This window comes from Phacochoerus africanus, chromosome 2 (assembly GCF_016906955.1).
Source record: "Phacochoerus africanus isolate WHEZ1 chromosome 2, ROS_Pafr_v1, whole genome shotgun sequence".
NCBI classification, from domain to species: domain Eukaryota; kingdom Metazoa; phylum Chordata; class Mammalia; order Artiodactyla; family Suidae; genus Phacochoerus; species Phacochoerus africanus.
Genome location: NC_062545.1, coordinates 152,157,940 through 152,174,018, shown reverse-complemented (window position 1 = coordinate 152,174,018; position 16,079 = coordinate 152,157,940). Strand labels below are relative to the sequence as shown.

The 16,079-nt window shown below is 44.5% G+C and overlaps 1 protein-coding gene across 3 annotated transcripts in view; it reads right to left on the bottom strand.

Annotated features, from left to right (window-relative positions):
• Positions 1-16,079, bottom strand: part of FBXO15 (F-box protein 15) — a 40,365-nt gene that overhangs the window by 19,054 nt on the left and 5,232 nt on the right. For 2 of the 3 annotated variants that reach the window (XM_047766964.1, XM_047766965.1), the window contains exons 2-8: positions 14,274-14,384; positions 10,861-10,965; positions 6,348-6,590; positions 5,593-5,802; positions 3,848-3,974; positions 2,613-2,695; positions 1,510-1,652 (exon numbers count right to left, since the gene is read on the bottom strand). In XM_047766964.1, the coding sequence (XP_047622920.1) occupies positions 1,510-1,652; positions 2,613-2,695; positions 3,848-3,974; positions 5,593-5,802; positions 6,348-6,590; positions 10,861-10,965; positions 14,274-14,384 (1,022 nt within the window). The remainder of the gene's footprint in view (positions 1-1,509; positions 1,653-2,612; positions 2,696-3,847; positions 3,975-5,592; positions 5,803-6,347; positions 6,591-10,860; positions 10,966-14,273; positions 14,385-16,079) is intronic. The other variant, XM_047766966.1, reaches the window with a different exon arrangement.

Genomic DNA, 16,079 nt, shown 5'->3' with positions numbered 1-16,079 from the left:
CCCCATATTAATATACACATTTAGCATATTCTTATAAAAGTGCGAATAAGCACAGAAAAACCTATATCTTCCGAACCAAATGCAAAGAAGACTCAGAGAAGGAGGGAAGTGTATGTAAATGGCACAAAAACCAGCCTGAAGTATATCCCTGTGACCAAATAGGACAATGTTAGCTTCACAAAGAATAATGTCTGTAATTTATTATAAATTATTGAATTAAAAAAACCCCAAGAGTCCAAAGTGACACTACACAAGAAAGACAGAGAGGAGAGCACACCCTCAAAAATCATTCCCACCCTAGGAAGTCACTATTACATCAATTTCCTAATCTGAAAATTGGTGGCTAAAAGAGAAAGGATTAAAACATTCATTCTGCCATTATAAGAATTCACCCAGTTGATGAGGGAAAGATCTTTACAAAAGCTCAGCTAACCCAGGTGGACTTAATGACACAATTTCAAAATCACCATTTTCTAAACTCAAAAAAACTGATTTAGGCAAGGAGTCTTAATGCATGTCAAATCCATTAGGTGAAAGAATTTGGGGGAACAATATATGTAGAAATGAAGTACATAATTTTGCCTATAAAATAGTCTTACAACAAATGTGGGTTTGTTTTTTTGGGGGGTTTTTTGTCTTTTTTTGTTGTTGTTGTTGTTGTTGCTATTTCTTGGGCCGCTCCTGCGGCACATGGAGGTTCCCAGGCTAGGGGTTGAATCGGGGCTGTAGCCACCGGCCTACGCCAGAGCCACAGCAACGCTGGATACGAGCCGCGTCTTCAACCTACACCACAGCTCTCAGCAACGCAGGATCGTTAACCCACTGAGCAAGGGCAGGGACTGAACCCGCAACCTCATGGTTCCTAGACGGATTCGTCAACCACTGCGCCACGACGGGAACTCCAGTTACAACAAATGTTAAACTTGAATCTATGCAAGTCTCTACATCAAATTTCAAGTTTATGGGATGCAGAGGAATGACACCAAGACGAAATAATCAGAGAAGCCAGAACTGCAAGCTGCATTCCTTCTTTCCCTCCTCTTGGCTGAAGTCCCCTCCCTCCATCTACTCCGGTCTGTGTCTCAGCCTTGGTGAGAGTGATAAATGCTGGTGAGTTACAGACAGAGGGCTCATTTTCTTTCTTCTTATCCTGGATGGGCCCTACACTTGCCCTATTGGCAAATTTATCAAATTCCTTTGAGAAAGAGGAGAAGAAATCGGGGGTGGAAGGTGGGGGGATGTGGAGGGGCAAAGCAATAAGGAAAGTATCAGGAGAAGGCTGAATAGAGAATATTCCAAAAGTAGAGCAGGGGCAGTGGTGAGGGAGGAGACGGAGCCAGCATCTGAAGAGAAGAGATCTGGCTGAGGAACCTCCCCAGTCCTGGTGATTAGGGGTCTCAGTGGATGGAGGGCCAGTCTGGGGCGATTCTTAACTTAGATAGAAAAATGGGCCCCCTCGCCTCGTCAGCCTTTTCATTTCACAGTGAAACAAAACTCAATGAGTTTCACCTTTCTTGGTGAAGAGGTTGTCAAATGTACCACACAGGCAGAAAACTCCCCCGCTGTGCATATCGATATGGAGTTGGTAGCCATGCAGTCCATACTCTGGGCTATCATCCAAAAAGGGGGTATGAGGAGGCAGCTCATAGGGGCTAAAAAAGCAAAACAAAACATACATGCGATCTGTCAACATCAGAGGTAAATCCTTGAACTGGAAATACTCTTTAAAAAAATAACACCCATTCAAAGCACCAGCTCCCATCAACCTTTTATTGATTTCCAGTAACGTTCAATACCATAGGCTCACAAGAACAGCCCTGAGTTCATTTTACCACCTTCTATACAAACAGGGAAAGATGTGGGCTCCCAGGGCATCTGCCAGGCCACCAAGGCAGGACATGGCACTGAGATGAGACCCTCCCAGGGACAGCAGCTCTGCTCCCCACAGTCTTGGTGTCCAGAGGCCTGAACATTCAGCAGGAAAATGTCCCAAACAAACCTACACTCAGGAACCCAGCAAAAGACCCAAAGCCAGGATGACCAGGGTTTCATTCAGTAAGAAACATGTTACGACATAAGGTAACAAATTCAGAAGCATTCAGGAGCTTTTCAGGTTAAAAAATAAATTTAAAAAAGGCACATGGGAGTTTCAGCCCCAGGGGAGGGGCGAGAATTGCAGTGAAACAGAAAGCACAACCTCACCTGACAACCATCAAGTTCATTAATAGACACGCTGTACCCACCGAGTAAAAACACATCTGCAGGCCAGACCCAGTGGGCACAAGTCTGCCTGCCTCCCAGGCATGAAAATGCACATTAGTGCAAAGAACTTGAGGCATCTGGAGGCAATGGCATCCTGTAGCCAGGAAGCCACCCTGCCCTACAAATCACATTCCATGAAGTGCGGCATCTCTAACCCCAGCAAAAAAAGCAAAGAGCTACTTGTGGATAATCCAGTTATTTTAGCAACAGCTAAGTAATTATGCCTGTTGGCGTATGTGTAATGATTAAAAACAGAATGCTTTGCAGCTACTCTCAGGATAGTAAGAGGTATTAACTACGAATCCTTTACACTGACTGTACAAAACAATACACCACATACAGATACATACACAGCAGCCGAGCCTAATGTGCTCCTCTCCACAAGGTGATGGAAATGAAGATTTGCCATAACAAAAGCCAGTTCTTCCTCCCTCTGAAAAGGTAATTTAAAAGAAGACAATTTTCAACTGAAATATTTTAATTTTTCACAAGGTCTCTGTGAAGAGCTCAGCACATTCATCTTACAGATACATGAGTTTTCTTACAACTCTAAGATTACCGCAGAGCAAGCGCATTATCACTGTCTAATAAGAATCATGTGTCATACCAACAGCAGGAGCACAAGGCACCCAAATATGTAGAGCATGTGGTACCAGGACTAACACCCTAGCACTTGTGAAACACCAAAGTGCTGTGCTCCATGCGATGACTGTGAAAAGACATACTGTTACTTCTAGGCTGTTTCAAACTCTTCCAAGATAAAGATGCCACTGGTAAGACCTTCACAAGGTCAGTCCTGAGGACCTGCTGGACCTACAAAGCCCACTCATATTGCAGGCTGGGCAACGGGACATGGGATCGCACAGGAGCCACACCCTTCCTCCCGGCACAGCTGCCCTGGCAGGTGTAGGTGACCCAGATGGTGAACTGATGCTGCCCTTTTCCAGTGGCTGACAGGACAATCAGGTCAACCAGGTCCTGGCAATCTGCTCAGCCAACCCAAATGACCACTTCAAGAGCCCAGAGCAAGGCAAGTGCTGCCTGGCCCCCAGCCACCTTGCATGGAGGCGTTGAGGGAACAAAGGCTGACCTAACAGCTACAGTGGGACAAGGGAAAAAAAGGCTGGGGAGGCTGTTGTGGAGACCTTGGTTCTACCTGGTCATCGTGTGCAGACACAAATCAACCATCCTCACAGCCACAGGTGCAGGCTTGAGAAGCTCAGGATACTGAAGCTACTGGCCAGAAGATGGCCCCAGAGGAGAAGCCAGCGGACAAGAAGCCTCAGCGGGTGGGAAAGGAAACTCCTGACCACTGGGGCCTGGGGTCAAACACACAGGAAGATGCTCTGGCAGAGGAAGGATGAGAAAGCAGCAGAAGGCAGGCATGTGGACTGGCTGGCAAGAGAAAGGGGAAAGTCCCAGGCTATTAAAGGAGTCAGGTGACCTAACCACTCAGGTAGGAGCCAGCTGCGCTATGTGCAGGGCAGAACAGCAGAGTACAGGGCCAGGTAGCTGGGGGCAGGAAGGTGGCAGGAGGGAGCCATCAGAGTCAGTGAGAGCCTAATGAGCTAAACCCTGTGCTTACCTGCCAGAGCCCCACCACGAGGCCAGGGTTCAGGCAGAAGATCCGGATGAGCCTGTCACAGCCAATCATGGTGGACTCAGTTAAATGACTCAGGTCATACTTTGCAATTAAAGAATGCCATCGAGGTCTTTGAACATCCATCAAAAGAAAGGAGAAAGAAAAATGAGTTTTTGCATCTCTGTGTAGTCAATTCTCTTTTGTGTTTCTAAAAGAACTTTTAACCACATGCTAATCACATGGTGCTAATAAGGGCAAACAACCCATAGAAATAAAAGGCAAAATGGCTAAGTCCAAACTTCTCACCAATTATCTTATTCTTCCCTGCCCACCCCCATATTGTCAACTCTATGGCCCAGGCAGCAGTGAGCTGAAGAGGAAGAACCTCTTCTAGCCTCACCCCCTCAAACCCTACACAACACTATGATCAGATCAGAAGTAGATTCTAAATACACAGCACTAGGTCAGGGAGGGAAGCAATGAGCAAGGATGAAATCCCTTGAATGACACAAGAGTAGGTGGTCCAGAAGTGAGAATGAAGCCCACAGGTGGGGCTACAGCATATAAGGCAGTGAGAACAACGCCTGGGACGTGAACTACAAAGTCAGAGTGGGCCGAGAGCACAAGGGAAGTGGCCAGAACAGTAAATCAATGCTGGAAGAGGAGGAGGAGGCAGCTACCACCTTCATAAGGGTTGTGCATTTTATTTCAGGAAGTCAGGATACTACACGCGCCACAGGTCAGCTTTTAGAAGAAAATTACCAGTGGTGAGAAAGTGAGCACAAGAGATTTCTTAGGAAAAGCAAAAGCCTTGTAATGAGTATTAACCCAAGGAAAAGCCACCTCATAAGAGAACATTAATAAGTACTCAGTGGGCATCAGCAAGAGGACACCCATGTATCTGATTTACGCATTTAACAATGAAATCTCTTGATCTTCACAGCAGCCATGCATGCTAAATGCTACACCATGACTGTCATCACCCAATTTTACAGATAAGAAAGGCACCAAGAGAGTAAGTCACCTGCACAAGACCACATATCCAGCAAGTTCAACAGAAAAGTATATTAAAAAATTAGTAATTATGACTTTATGATCTAATATTTAAATCATGATTACTGTATCATTTACTAACAATGGAAAACATAATAGTTTTATATATCTTTGTGTTACGATGGTTAAAACTAAAATCCTCAAAAGGTCAGCCATCAATCACCCAGGAAATTGTTATGAGAATATCATTCCCTAAGCTATGGACAACCAAAAGAGGAAGCCAAGCTTAGGTTTAACCATCATTGTGATAAACCCATTTTTTTTCCTATTCTAGAGTGATCCAGATTAAAGAGAGGCTTGAGGAAGCAATCAAATTAAAATACACCAGTGAGGAGTTCCCGTCGTGGCGCAGTGGTTAACGAATCCAACTAGGAACCATGAGGTTGCGGGTTCGGTCCCTGCCCTTGCTCAGTGGGTTAACGATCCAGCGTTGCCGTGAGCTGTGGTGTAGGCTGCAGACGCGGCTCGGATCCCGCATTGCTGTGGCTCTGGCCTGGGCCAGTGGCTACAGCTCCGATTCGACCCCTAGCCTGGGAACCTCCATTTGCTGCGGGAGCGGCCCAAGAAATAGCAAGAAAAAAAAAAGGCAATAAAATAAAATACACCAGTGATATTTTTCAATGACAAAAGTACTACTAATTGGTATTTACATATAAGATGCTATCACCTGAAAGTTCTACTGAATCAGTACTTACCTGTTCTTGGTGGGGATTTTAGACCGGTCCATAAACACTGGTGTTACCCCACACAAATCTAAGGTTGACAGTGTGGCAAGACTCGGCCAGTTTTTGCCATACCACACAATCGTGACTGATGAATCGTTGATGGAAAGATCAACATGCTCCATAGTGTATTCTTTTCCACTTTTTTCTTTCACTATAATTACCCAACCTAAACCAGATATTCTGAAGAAAGAAAAGCAAGCAAAAATGTTTGCCTTGTGGCAAAACAAAACAAAAAAACCCCAAACCCACAGTCTATCACATGCCATCTCTAAAAGTACTGTGTTCCCTAAAAGCCAAAGTTCTGAGAACATGCCCGACATGGATTTTCAAGTCACTCACAGTTCTCTCCTAGGACCTTTCTCCTCACCTAACACACACTCGTGGGACAGCTGTGTGTCCCATGCTCTCTACAGAGACAAATAAAACAGAAGCGCTGCCCAGAGGAGGGTGCCCTGACGGTTTCTGCTGCACTAGAGCTGATTAGGCTGCTTCTGCCTTTCATAAACCTTTGGACCATATATAAAGCACAGGAAAATACTATGTATTTTGCAGATACACAAGAACACACACAGTATCAAACAGTCCCTCACAACATAAACTGCACATATGTCCTACATACATACTACTCTGGGCTTATTCCACCTTCTTTTTTAAAGCAACTGTATATTTAGCTGTGTAACAGTCTTCAGGGTGACCATATGCCCACCTCAGGAAGACAGGCATACCTTAGGGCCTCTTTGGTCTTAACCGGGAGGCCTGTGTAAGGGTTGACTGGTTTGAGAACTCGAGCTAGAGCTGCTTTTACAGATGCTATCTGTTTTGTAATATATTCTTTCTTCCAATATCCAGCTTCTTTATCCCCAACTGATAGTAAGTTCATAGACGCAGCTGTCTTCTCTACTGAATTAACTTTCCAATTAGATCTTTTAGGTGAAAAGGCAGTTGAGTAGATTCTGATCCAAATAAAACTGGGGGGAAAGAGGATATATGTTAACTAAGAGACATTGCTGTGCACCTGTAATAGTAATATACTAAATGAGATAAATGGAAATTTTTGAATAGTCTAGTTCCAAGAACAAGTCAAGCTGAACATTTATAGTTGTTCATATATTAAAGTGAACTGTAGTTTGAGATAAGTGTTAGATTCACCAATACTAGAAACACATATTAACTGGAAAATCTCGTTTCCCAGGGTTGAGTTAAAATGAGCAATCTCATATTATCTGACATCATCCCAAATAAGAACCACCTTCTTACACCAATAATTGAATAGAAGATCTATTACAGAAAAAAGAAGTATACAACATGATTTCTTATCTTAAATATGTAGGTTTTTTAAAAGATTTATACACACAGAGAGAAATATCAACAGTAACTGAACTGCATGTTATTTTTGTTTTCTGTATTTTAATTTTTTACCAATGAACAAGGACTGCTTACACCAAAAGGGAAAAATGAAGACTATTAATAACAAGTAACATGACAGTTAACATTTTTGAGTGTATATGTTAAGCACTGCTTCAGCACTCTGTGTGCATTAACTCATTCAACCCTCCCAGCAAACCTGTGAGGAAGCTACTACGACTGTCCCCACTGAACAGATGATGTGACTGAGCCCAGATGCAAAGTGACCTAGCCCAGGTGTGTGTTTGTAAGTCATGGAAGCGGCACTAAACCCATGCAGCCTTGGCCCCTGCCTCTCACTGCCTCTTCAACAGCACAAAGAAATGGGCTCAAGGAAAATAAACAACTGCATCCGCACTCAGAGCCAATGGGCCACAATGCTGGAATTCCACCTCAGCTTCATCCCCAAGTCTGTGATCCTCCCACTCAGCACAAAGGGCCCAGGAAGGCATGGGAGAGCGTGGTGAGGGGGACTGGGCCCAGGGTCCCCCTCAGCCAACTTCTCCCCATTGGGAAGAGAAGTAGCATTTGTGAGGAAACTGAAGCAGGGTGGGTTAACATCAATGTCCTGATGTGAATGGCCAATTTTACGTAAATAAATACAATTATTTGCTAATTTCTGTCTCTACATTTCTATTTAATGCAGAAAGGGGTGAGATGGCTAGTGGCCAAGAGAGAGCATGAGGAGGTGGCCCACTATAGGAGAGAACGTGGAAGGAGGCTACCCCCTACAGAAGTGGGGGTGGGGGGCAGTGGGTACTGAGCATCAGGCCAGGTAGCCGCTGGAATAACCTTCTCAGGCTGGGCAGTATCTACAGCTTCTCAAACACAAGACTGGGGGAGGGTTGCCTCCAGGCATTCCTCAGATTTTCCAACAAATCCACAGGCAGTCATACCCCTACAGACATCCCTTTCTAGTACCAGTTTTCCAGGTCACTTCTCCCTTCACAAAAATCACTTCACACCAGGATTTTTACCTTATTTATGTTTCAGCTCAAAAATTTCTGGGCTTTCATACATGGCCTAATAGATGCAAAGTGATGATTAGTTGAGCATACGTAAGTCTTAGCTGTTTCATCAAGACCCCTTGAAGAGACACTTTTAAAAACTTCCTCTGCATAAAACCTTGCTCATGTTTTCTTCTAATTTATTTTACTCCTCATCTCACTCCACTTAAGTGTTCTTTTACTTCAGTAAGACTTTCACTGAGTCCCATATCCCCACATCAGCACTACAGGAACTGCAGCTAATCTATTTTTTAGGTGCTTGAGTGCACAAAAACTGCAGAACCAACAGGGTCCCAGAGAAAGGCGGGGAATCTGCTGCCCCACACACCCTCTGGTACAATAACTACCCAACACTCATTTGATGAACCACTTTCACACGTTACCTCAATTTATCATCAGTGGAGCCTCAAGAGGAAAAAATGTCTTATAGAATTAAAATGTTATATATATCTTGTTCCCCTTGATTATTTATAAAATACAAATGTTAAGTTTAAGATGCTCTGAACAGTCCCCAAAACCCCTCCCATTCATTTCTTGATCAAAAAATGCTCCACCTTGTTAAAAAGCTAAAGTGGGTTTAAGGACAAGAGCAATTTGTCCAAGGGATCATCAGTCAAGCAGAAAAACTTCAATCACATTGCTTAGGAAATGGGGCCAATTTAATGTTCTGATAAACAGTGTTTCCCAGAGGGCTGGGAAACAAAAAGCCCATGTGATGATCCAGATCCAGACGGACCCCTGCTTTCCCATCATCTCCACGTGGGACCGGTGCTCACACTGAGGGCTGCCCTGTACCAGGCAGGGAGGCATCCCCACTGACACAAGCGGGGCACAAGGGAGACCCCACCCCTATGACATGTCTCCTCATAAGTCAACAGTGTAACTGGCTACACTGTGTGCTCCTGCCCTCTCTTCAAAGCAAGGCTTAGAAAGTACCATTAACTTTTCATCTATCATTTGCCTATCCAATTGTTAATACATCCTTGTCTGAGGTCTGCCTGGGAAATCAGACTATGACTCTCAAAAATACAATTCAACTTGTACAATTATGATTCATCCTCAAAAAATAAAATAAACATAAGAGTAACTTCATAAGAAGCTCAGTTTTTACAGGACAACATTCCCGAAAGTAGGAAAGACACATAATCAATAATAAAAGTCTGCCAAGAACAGGACCCAAACCTCAGCATAAGCCCAAACCTGCTGAGAGGCCCAGTGCCTAAACCATGTGGGTCTTGAAGTTAGTGCACAGAGGGTTAGAAATTAAGAAATTTATCACTGATTATCTAAAGAGTCTGAGTTCTATGCTTGAATAAAGAATCTCCAAAAAGCTGCAGTTTGGGACATTTAGTTGGAAAATGCCTCACTGCACTTTGCCTTAGTGAATGTCTTCACCTCTTACTGAGGGTCATTAAGAAAGAGAACCCCCAAGTGCTCTGCATTACTTCCAGAACTATTTCATGAAAGGATGCTATGTGTGTAAACTGACACAGAAATGTATTCTCTAGTACAGAAAAAAAACCTTTTAAAATTAAGAACCATCCTGTCCAGAGAACAGTATATGGCCCTTCTTATTAGCATGACCTGGAAAAATGTTTAAAACACAGACTGCAGAGCAGAGAGTCAGAATCTGAAGAAATGAACACCAGGGATCCAAATGTCTTTTGTAAACCCTCCCACCCCCCAGCTGGTTCTGGTGCAGTCATTCTGGGGAACCACTGGACAGGTGCCTCTTGCTCTCTGTGCTCCAAGACCCACAACATCAAGCCCTGCCTCCGTCACTCTCGTTTCCTCACCTATTTAACCACTGGGAAAATCTGCATTCCCCCATCCTGACCTTTTCCCTGGTTGATATGGGGGATCTCTGTAGAAGCAATACATGTCTGATCTTTTGATGCTGACCGGGAGAGGGACCTCAAAGTGAAGATGCCGTAACACTTAGCAGAAGTTAGCAGAATTCCATTGCCTTGTCACCAAGATAAAACTGAGTTGAAGGAGTTCCTGTTGTGGTTAACGAATCCGACTAGGAACCATGAGATTGCGGGTTCGATCCCTGGCCGCATTCAGTGGGTTAAGGATCCAGTGTTGCCAGTAAGCTGTGGTGTAGGTCACAGACAAGGCTAGGATCTTGAGTTGTTGTGGCTCTGGTGAAGGCCAGTGGCTACAGCTCCAATTAGACCCCTAGCCTGGGAACCTCCATATGCTGCATGTGCAGCCCTAGAAAAGACACAAAAAAAAAAAAACTGCAGACAAAGATCACAGCGATGGAACAGAAGAGGGGTCTCACTCCTCTTTCTGCAGATGCCCAGGCAAGCTCTGCTGGCTCCAGTCCCCAGAAGCAAAGGCCTGTGAGTGCACTCTCTCACCTGGCCCACCCCCACACTTCCCAGCAAGCAAGGTTCATGGCTGGCAGGCCTGGGTTCTCCCCAAGCCTCCCTAATGGAGCCACATCCTTATCTTCTCTTAGGACCTGCTTCTGAGGCCAGGGCTAGGGCTAATCAGGGAAGGCCCCTCAGGGCCCCCACAGACTGGGTGCCCTTAGGGAAGAGCAAGACCTCCTGGCCAACAGACCAAAAGCCACTTTCACCAACAGCTACACCAGTAACAAGCGTGATCTTTTTCAGTTCATGTAGTATTTCTTTCTTCAAGTACATCAATACAAATCTTTGAAAATATCATACATTAGACATATTTCTACTCATGTCCAAACCTACTCTTGAAATTCTTTTGAATTTTTTAAAAAACGGTTAAAAAGCTCTTAACTAGTCTTTACAACTTCCATCAAGACACCATCAAATACAACAGAGAGGTTTGGTTTTCTCCTTACTTGTCATTGGCCAGATGATAAAAGCGCCTGTTCACACATCCCATGCACAGCAAGGTCACAGCATCCAAGTGGAACAAGATCTTCAGCAGGATTTCTGAAGGCAGACTGAGAGGGGAGAGGTCAGAGGGGTGCCCAGAAAACCACTGGCCCCAAGGCAGTAACACAAGATCACTGAGCACAGACTGGCAACAGAGCTGGAAATACTGTGGCAATAACCAAATGGTGATGCAGAGATAGAAGTTGAGACAATGATGTTGGAAAATGGTGCTGACAGACGTGCTGATGCAGGGTGGTCACAAAGCTTTAGTTTGTTTAAAAAAAAAAAAAAGCACTATCTGTGAAGCATAAAGTGAAGCACAAGGAAATAGGGTCTGTGTTAATAAGAAAAACTCACAATCCCCCTCCCATGCTAGAGATAGCAAAGTTGAAAAAAAAAAAAAAAAAAAAACCACACTTTGTGACCTTTTAAATTATCCAGTGCATACAGTTTTTATATTTTGATTCAACTATTTCACAAAAAGTCATAGTCATTACTTTTTAAATCAGTGTTTTTAAACAAACATAGTTGGGCTTAAATAAAACACTTCAGAAAGGTATCTAGCAACTGTAAGAATCACTTAATTGGGGAGTTCCCATTATGGCTCAGCAAAAACAACTCTGACTAGCATCCATGAGGATGCAGGTACAATCTCTGGCATTACTCAGTGAGTTAAGGATCCAGAGTTACAGTGAGCTGTGGTATAGGTCAAAGACACGGCTCAGATCCAATTTGACCCCTAGCCTGGGAACCTCCATATGCTGTGAGTGTGGCCCTAAAAGAAAAAAAAAAAAAGAATTATTTAATTGGACTAAAACCTCATTCAAGATGGGCATTAGCCAGGTTTTACTCTCCTACCCACAGACAAACATAAGAAGGGATGGGAGGGTCCTCTCCAGGTACTTCCAGCAAAAGAAGAAAACCTCCATTTCATGGTTAAAAGAGTTGATCTCAAAGATGTTCTTAATTATTGCTCATAACAGTTCTTCAAAGCTGGTACAATGTTCACACCCATACTGGGTTCCTTTCTATTGGATTCTAGAAAGGAACAGGTGGGGATGGGGACAGTGGGGAGAGAAAGAGACAGAGGAAGGTGAGGGGTAGGACAACAAGAAAATCTGCTCAAGAAAGTGTCATCTGTAGCGCTCATTCTCAGCTTGCGGCAACCCCAAAGACCCACTGCAGTCCTCCTTCACAGCTGTCCTGCTCCCTGTTCCCTTGGGAAAGCCCACCCCTGCAAAGCTACATCTGGACCCATGATCAGTTCCTCAGGCCCTTTCCTACCCAGGTGTTCAGCCCTTCCAGCCCTGCCTCCCCCTCCTGCTACTGCTCTTCCCCATCACCCACATCAGCCTCCAAAGACCCTCCCCAAATGCCACATCCTAAAATGATGCTCTCCTGACCCCATCTTCCCCTACAACTGCCAAGCTTCTGGGAAAGAACCAAAGAAAATTTCAAAGCCCTGTCCATAGCTGCTGCCTCCCCTACCTTGCCTTCCACCTTCTTTTTGTTTTTTTACATTTCAGGGTAAAAAATAATCATCTAGCCCCCATTCCTTTCCACTGGCCTGAAACAACTTCGAGGCTGCCCCCCTCCACTGCCCTCAGCACCACCTATCCAGCAGCCATCCCTCTCCTGGTCACACAACACCACTTCTCCTTTCTAGGACCTCTCTGGTCTTTCCTGGCTCCCCAGCTGGTTTTAAACATCCTAGGCCCTCTGCACTTGCTCCCAAGTCCCCTCCACTTTCACCTCTGCACTCTGCCCAAGATGTCCCATTGCCTCTCATAGCTGTGGACCTCACATACCTGCCCCAAACCAGCCCACCATCCATCAGCATCCCACTCCTGTGTCCAGGAGTCTGCTGTCATGCGCCTGCTCCCAATCCCAGTGCTTTCCAGCCCAACAAGCAGCACCTCCATGTACACACCACTCAAGCCAACAGTTTGGGACATATGTCTGCTTCCACATCTAATTCACAAACAAGTCATGTCAGTTATGCCCAAATATATCTCAATTTTGCCAGTGTTTCCCCATCCCCCCATCTTTTAGAGAAAAGAGACAGGTGAACAAGGTAATTCTAGAAATCAAATGACATCACACCTCTGTGCTTAAAATCGTCACATTGTGAATAAGATCCAGACTCCTACCCACATCCTGGGAGGCCTGGGGCCGCCTCCCTTCATTCACCCACTGCCCGCTGCCTGGCACCGATGCTCCTCCTGCAAGGCAAGGTCTGCTCTCTGCCCACCTGGCTTCCCTCTCTGGATGCACTTCTCCAAGCTTTCATCTCCATCTTCATTCTCAGCTTAAATGTCAGCTCCTCAGAGAAGTCCTTCCTGCCCACCCACCCCCACTGAGCCGGATTATGGAGCCCATGTATTTTCTCAATAGCACATATCCCAGCTTCTAATCCATCACTTGTTTTAATCTATCTCCCACAAGACCGTAAGCCTCATGAGGACATACTAAGAGGGACCCTCTGTCTTCCCCCCGAGGCACAGCCCTGGTGCAGAGAAGGTCCTTGGATTCTGATGGATGGATCAGCTGAAGGAAACCTTGTTCCATCTCTCACATCAGATTATTTCATGACAGGTTCTATCCCAAGTTTACAGTTCAAAGCTTACACTGATGTTCTTAATTAAATCTTTCTTTTTTGGCTTTTTGTTTCTTTTTAAAAACACAATAAAAATGCACACACTCTCAGCTGAGCTAGTTATGATATGGTATTAAAAGCCCAAACCCTGAAATCAGGCAGCTTAGTATGAATCTGAATTTTCCAGTAGGTAGACCATGTGAGCCTCACTCCCTGCACTGTAAGATGCCCACAGCAGCACCAGCTCGCAGGCCTCTAAAGAATGCTTAGCACATAGCTAGTGCTCCAAAAATGTTAGGACAGTAAGAATTCGCAGGCCTTTCAGCATTAATTTCAAATAATAAATTTTTATTAAGTTTCTACAGATCCTGTTGCTGAAGGTCACAGCACGAATGTACCATGGCAAAATGGGTTCCCAAAATACTGAGAGCTGAGAGGTTCAGAAACATCCTGAGCTTTCAGAAGAACAGACTTTAATCTTCTTCCTCTTTTTTAAGGGTCTTTATCAACTGGAAAGTGAATAATTTTGAAGAAGACTTTTCACAAAGGAAAATTAAATTAATTGTCACTTTTAGAAGTTTAACTTCATGAAACTAGTCTAACGATGACAGTGGTGACAGGCGGATGACTCACATCAAATTCTCTGTGTTGTACATTCTTCCCACACAATTCTATTCTTAGAGAACCTGAAAATAGCAACCTGGTATATCCAGCATTAAACTTTCTCTACTAACTCCCCCCAAGAGCCCTAGTGGGTGGCAGACTACGCCTGCCCCTTACCTGTCCAGAGACACAGAGCAGCCAGTGTGGAATTTCTCACAGCACACATCCCGTTGGGCACAGTGATTCTGAGCAGCACAGCCTGCAGCCACTCTGACACCCAGGCCCATTCTGAAAGCAGATGTGGAAAATACAAATTACAATGAAAGGTAAACTGTCTGTTCCCGTTTACAAAACTCTAGACTGTTCCCTGGGACACTCCATCTAAAGAAAGAGAGGGAGGGACGAAGAGAGGGAGGGAGGGAGGGAGGTACTGTGAAACATTCAGTGTCCCATGTAAACCTGAAAACTGGCCTCTCTCTGATGAAGTTTATTACAGGCTGTCACCCCATCAAAGGGATGCTTAAAACGTACTGAATGGAGACAAAAAAGAAAAAGATAAGCTCTACCAATGGTCCGGTTTCAATAACACAACAGAAACCTAGTGAACATAACATCAGTAGAGAAAAAACAACTTCTGTGAACCAGAGCTGCCATCCCAATCCCAGACTGCTGATCTTTGAGGGAAAAGGCCGACTCCAGCTCTTCCTTTGGCTGTCACAGCCACAGGTGTGCCAAACACTCATCCTCAACTCTGTCTACATTCTAACATCTCCTGTTCAATGGAATAGGTCAATAGGTCTTAATTGGTCATCTTTTTTTATTTTAGTGGTAAATAATAAACATAAAATAATAGTGAATCTTACAATCAATCAATGGCTTTTAATATTTGATGAAATAGAATATGATATTTTATGCAGTTAGTCCTTTTCAGGGGTTCCTAAAATATATTTACATTAAAATCAGTCCTCAAAACCAGCAGTACTCAACAGCAGCTTGGCAGGGGTCTGAAGTGCCCAGAAAGCCATGGAGCTCACAGCCTCTCACTTGCAGGCAGCTGCCCACAGAGAGCACTCCTGGTGCACATGTGACTTCTCTTGGTAAGATTTAGAATCTGATTCTTTACCCTCTCACTCTCCACCCTCTCCACACACACCAGTCATTGACCCACCTACAGGCCAGTGTGCTAAAATCTAGAGTACAAACCATCCACATGTTAGTTCATCAGCTCAATGGCTCTGAGTATGTACTTTGTTCACCAAAATTTAACCACCCCTACACGTTTTTCCTACCAAGATGATTTCATGGGATTTTTATTTTCAGAAACAAGCATAATGCCTGGCACGTGGTAAGACCACAATAAACAGTAGCTATCCTCTGCACACTGGCATCTCAACCGAGAGGCTGAAAACAGTAAACCCTCCCAGTTCCTGCTGCTAGCCATGCCTCTCCAGTGAGCTTCAGCAAAAGGCACTCAAGGTGCTCTTCATCTTTCCTAACTTCCTAGCCAAGGAGTAAGAGCTGAACCAGTGGTTTTCAATCTGTGCTCTGCAGAAAGTGCAGAAAGGGGGTGGAGGGTGGGGCCAGGGAGAGAGGCTAATTTGGAAAGCTTCACAATCTCCCTCTCCCCCTTTAATCAGAGAAGTCCACCTCTGTTTCTGCTGACAATTTTATTTAAGCGAAGATTCACACAATAGAAAAGCTTCAAGTCCACGGACCTGGCTCTAACACAGTAATCAGAGATAAAATACAATTTCCTAATTGTATTAATTTCCTAGAGCTGCCTTAACAAAGTATCTTAAACTAGTTGGCTTAGTACAAAAGAAACTTACTGTCTCACAGACCTTCGAGTCAAAAGCCCCAAAACCAGGTGTTGGGAAAGCCACACTTCCTCCCAAGGCTCTAGGGCAGACCTTCCTCACCTGTCCCCTCTGGGAGTTGCCCACAATCCTTGCTGTTAATTTGCAGCAGCTAAGCTAGCTCCAG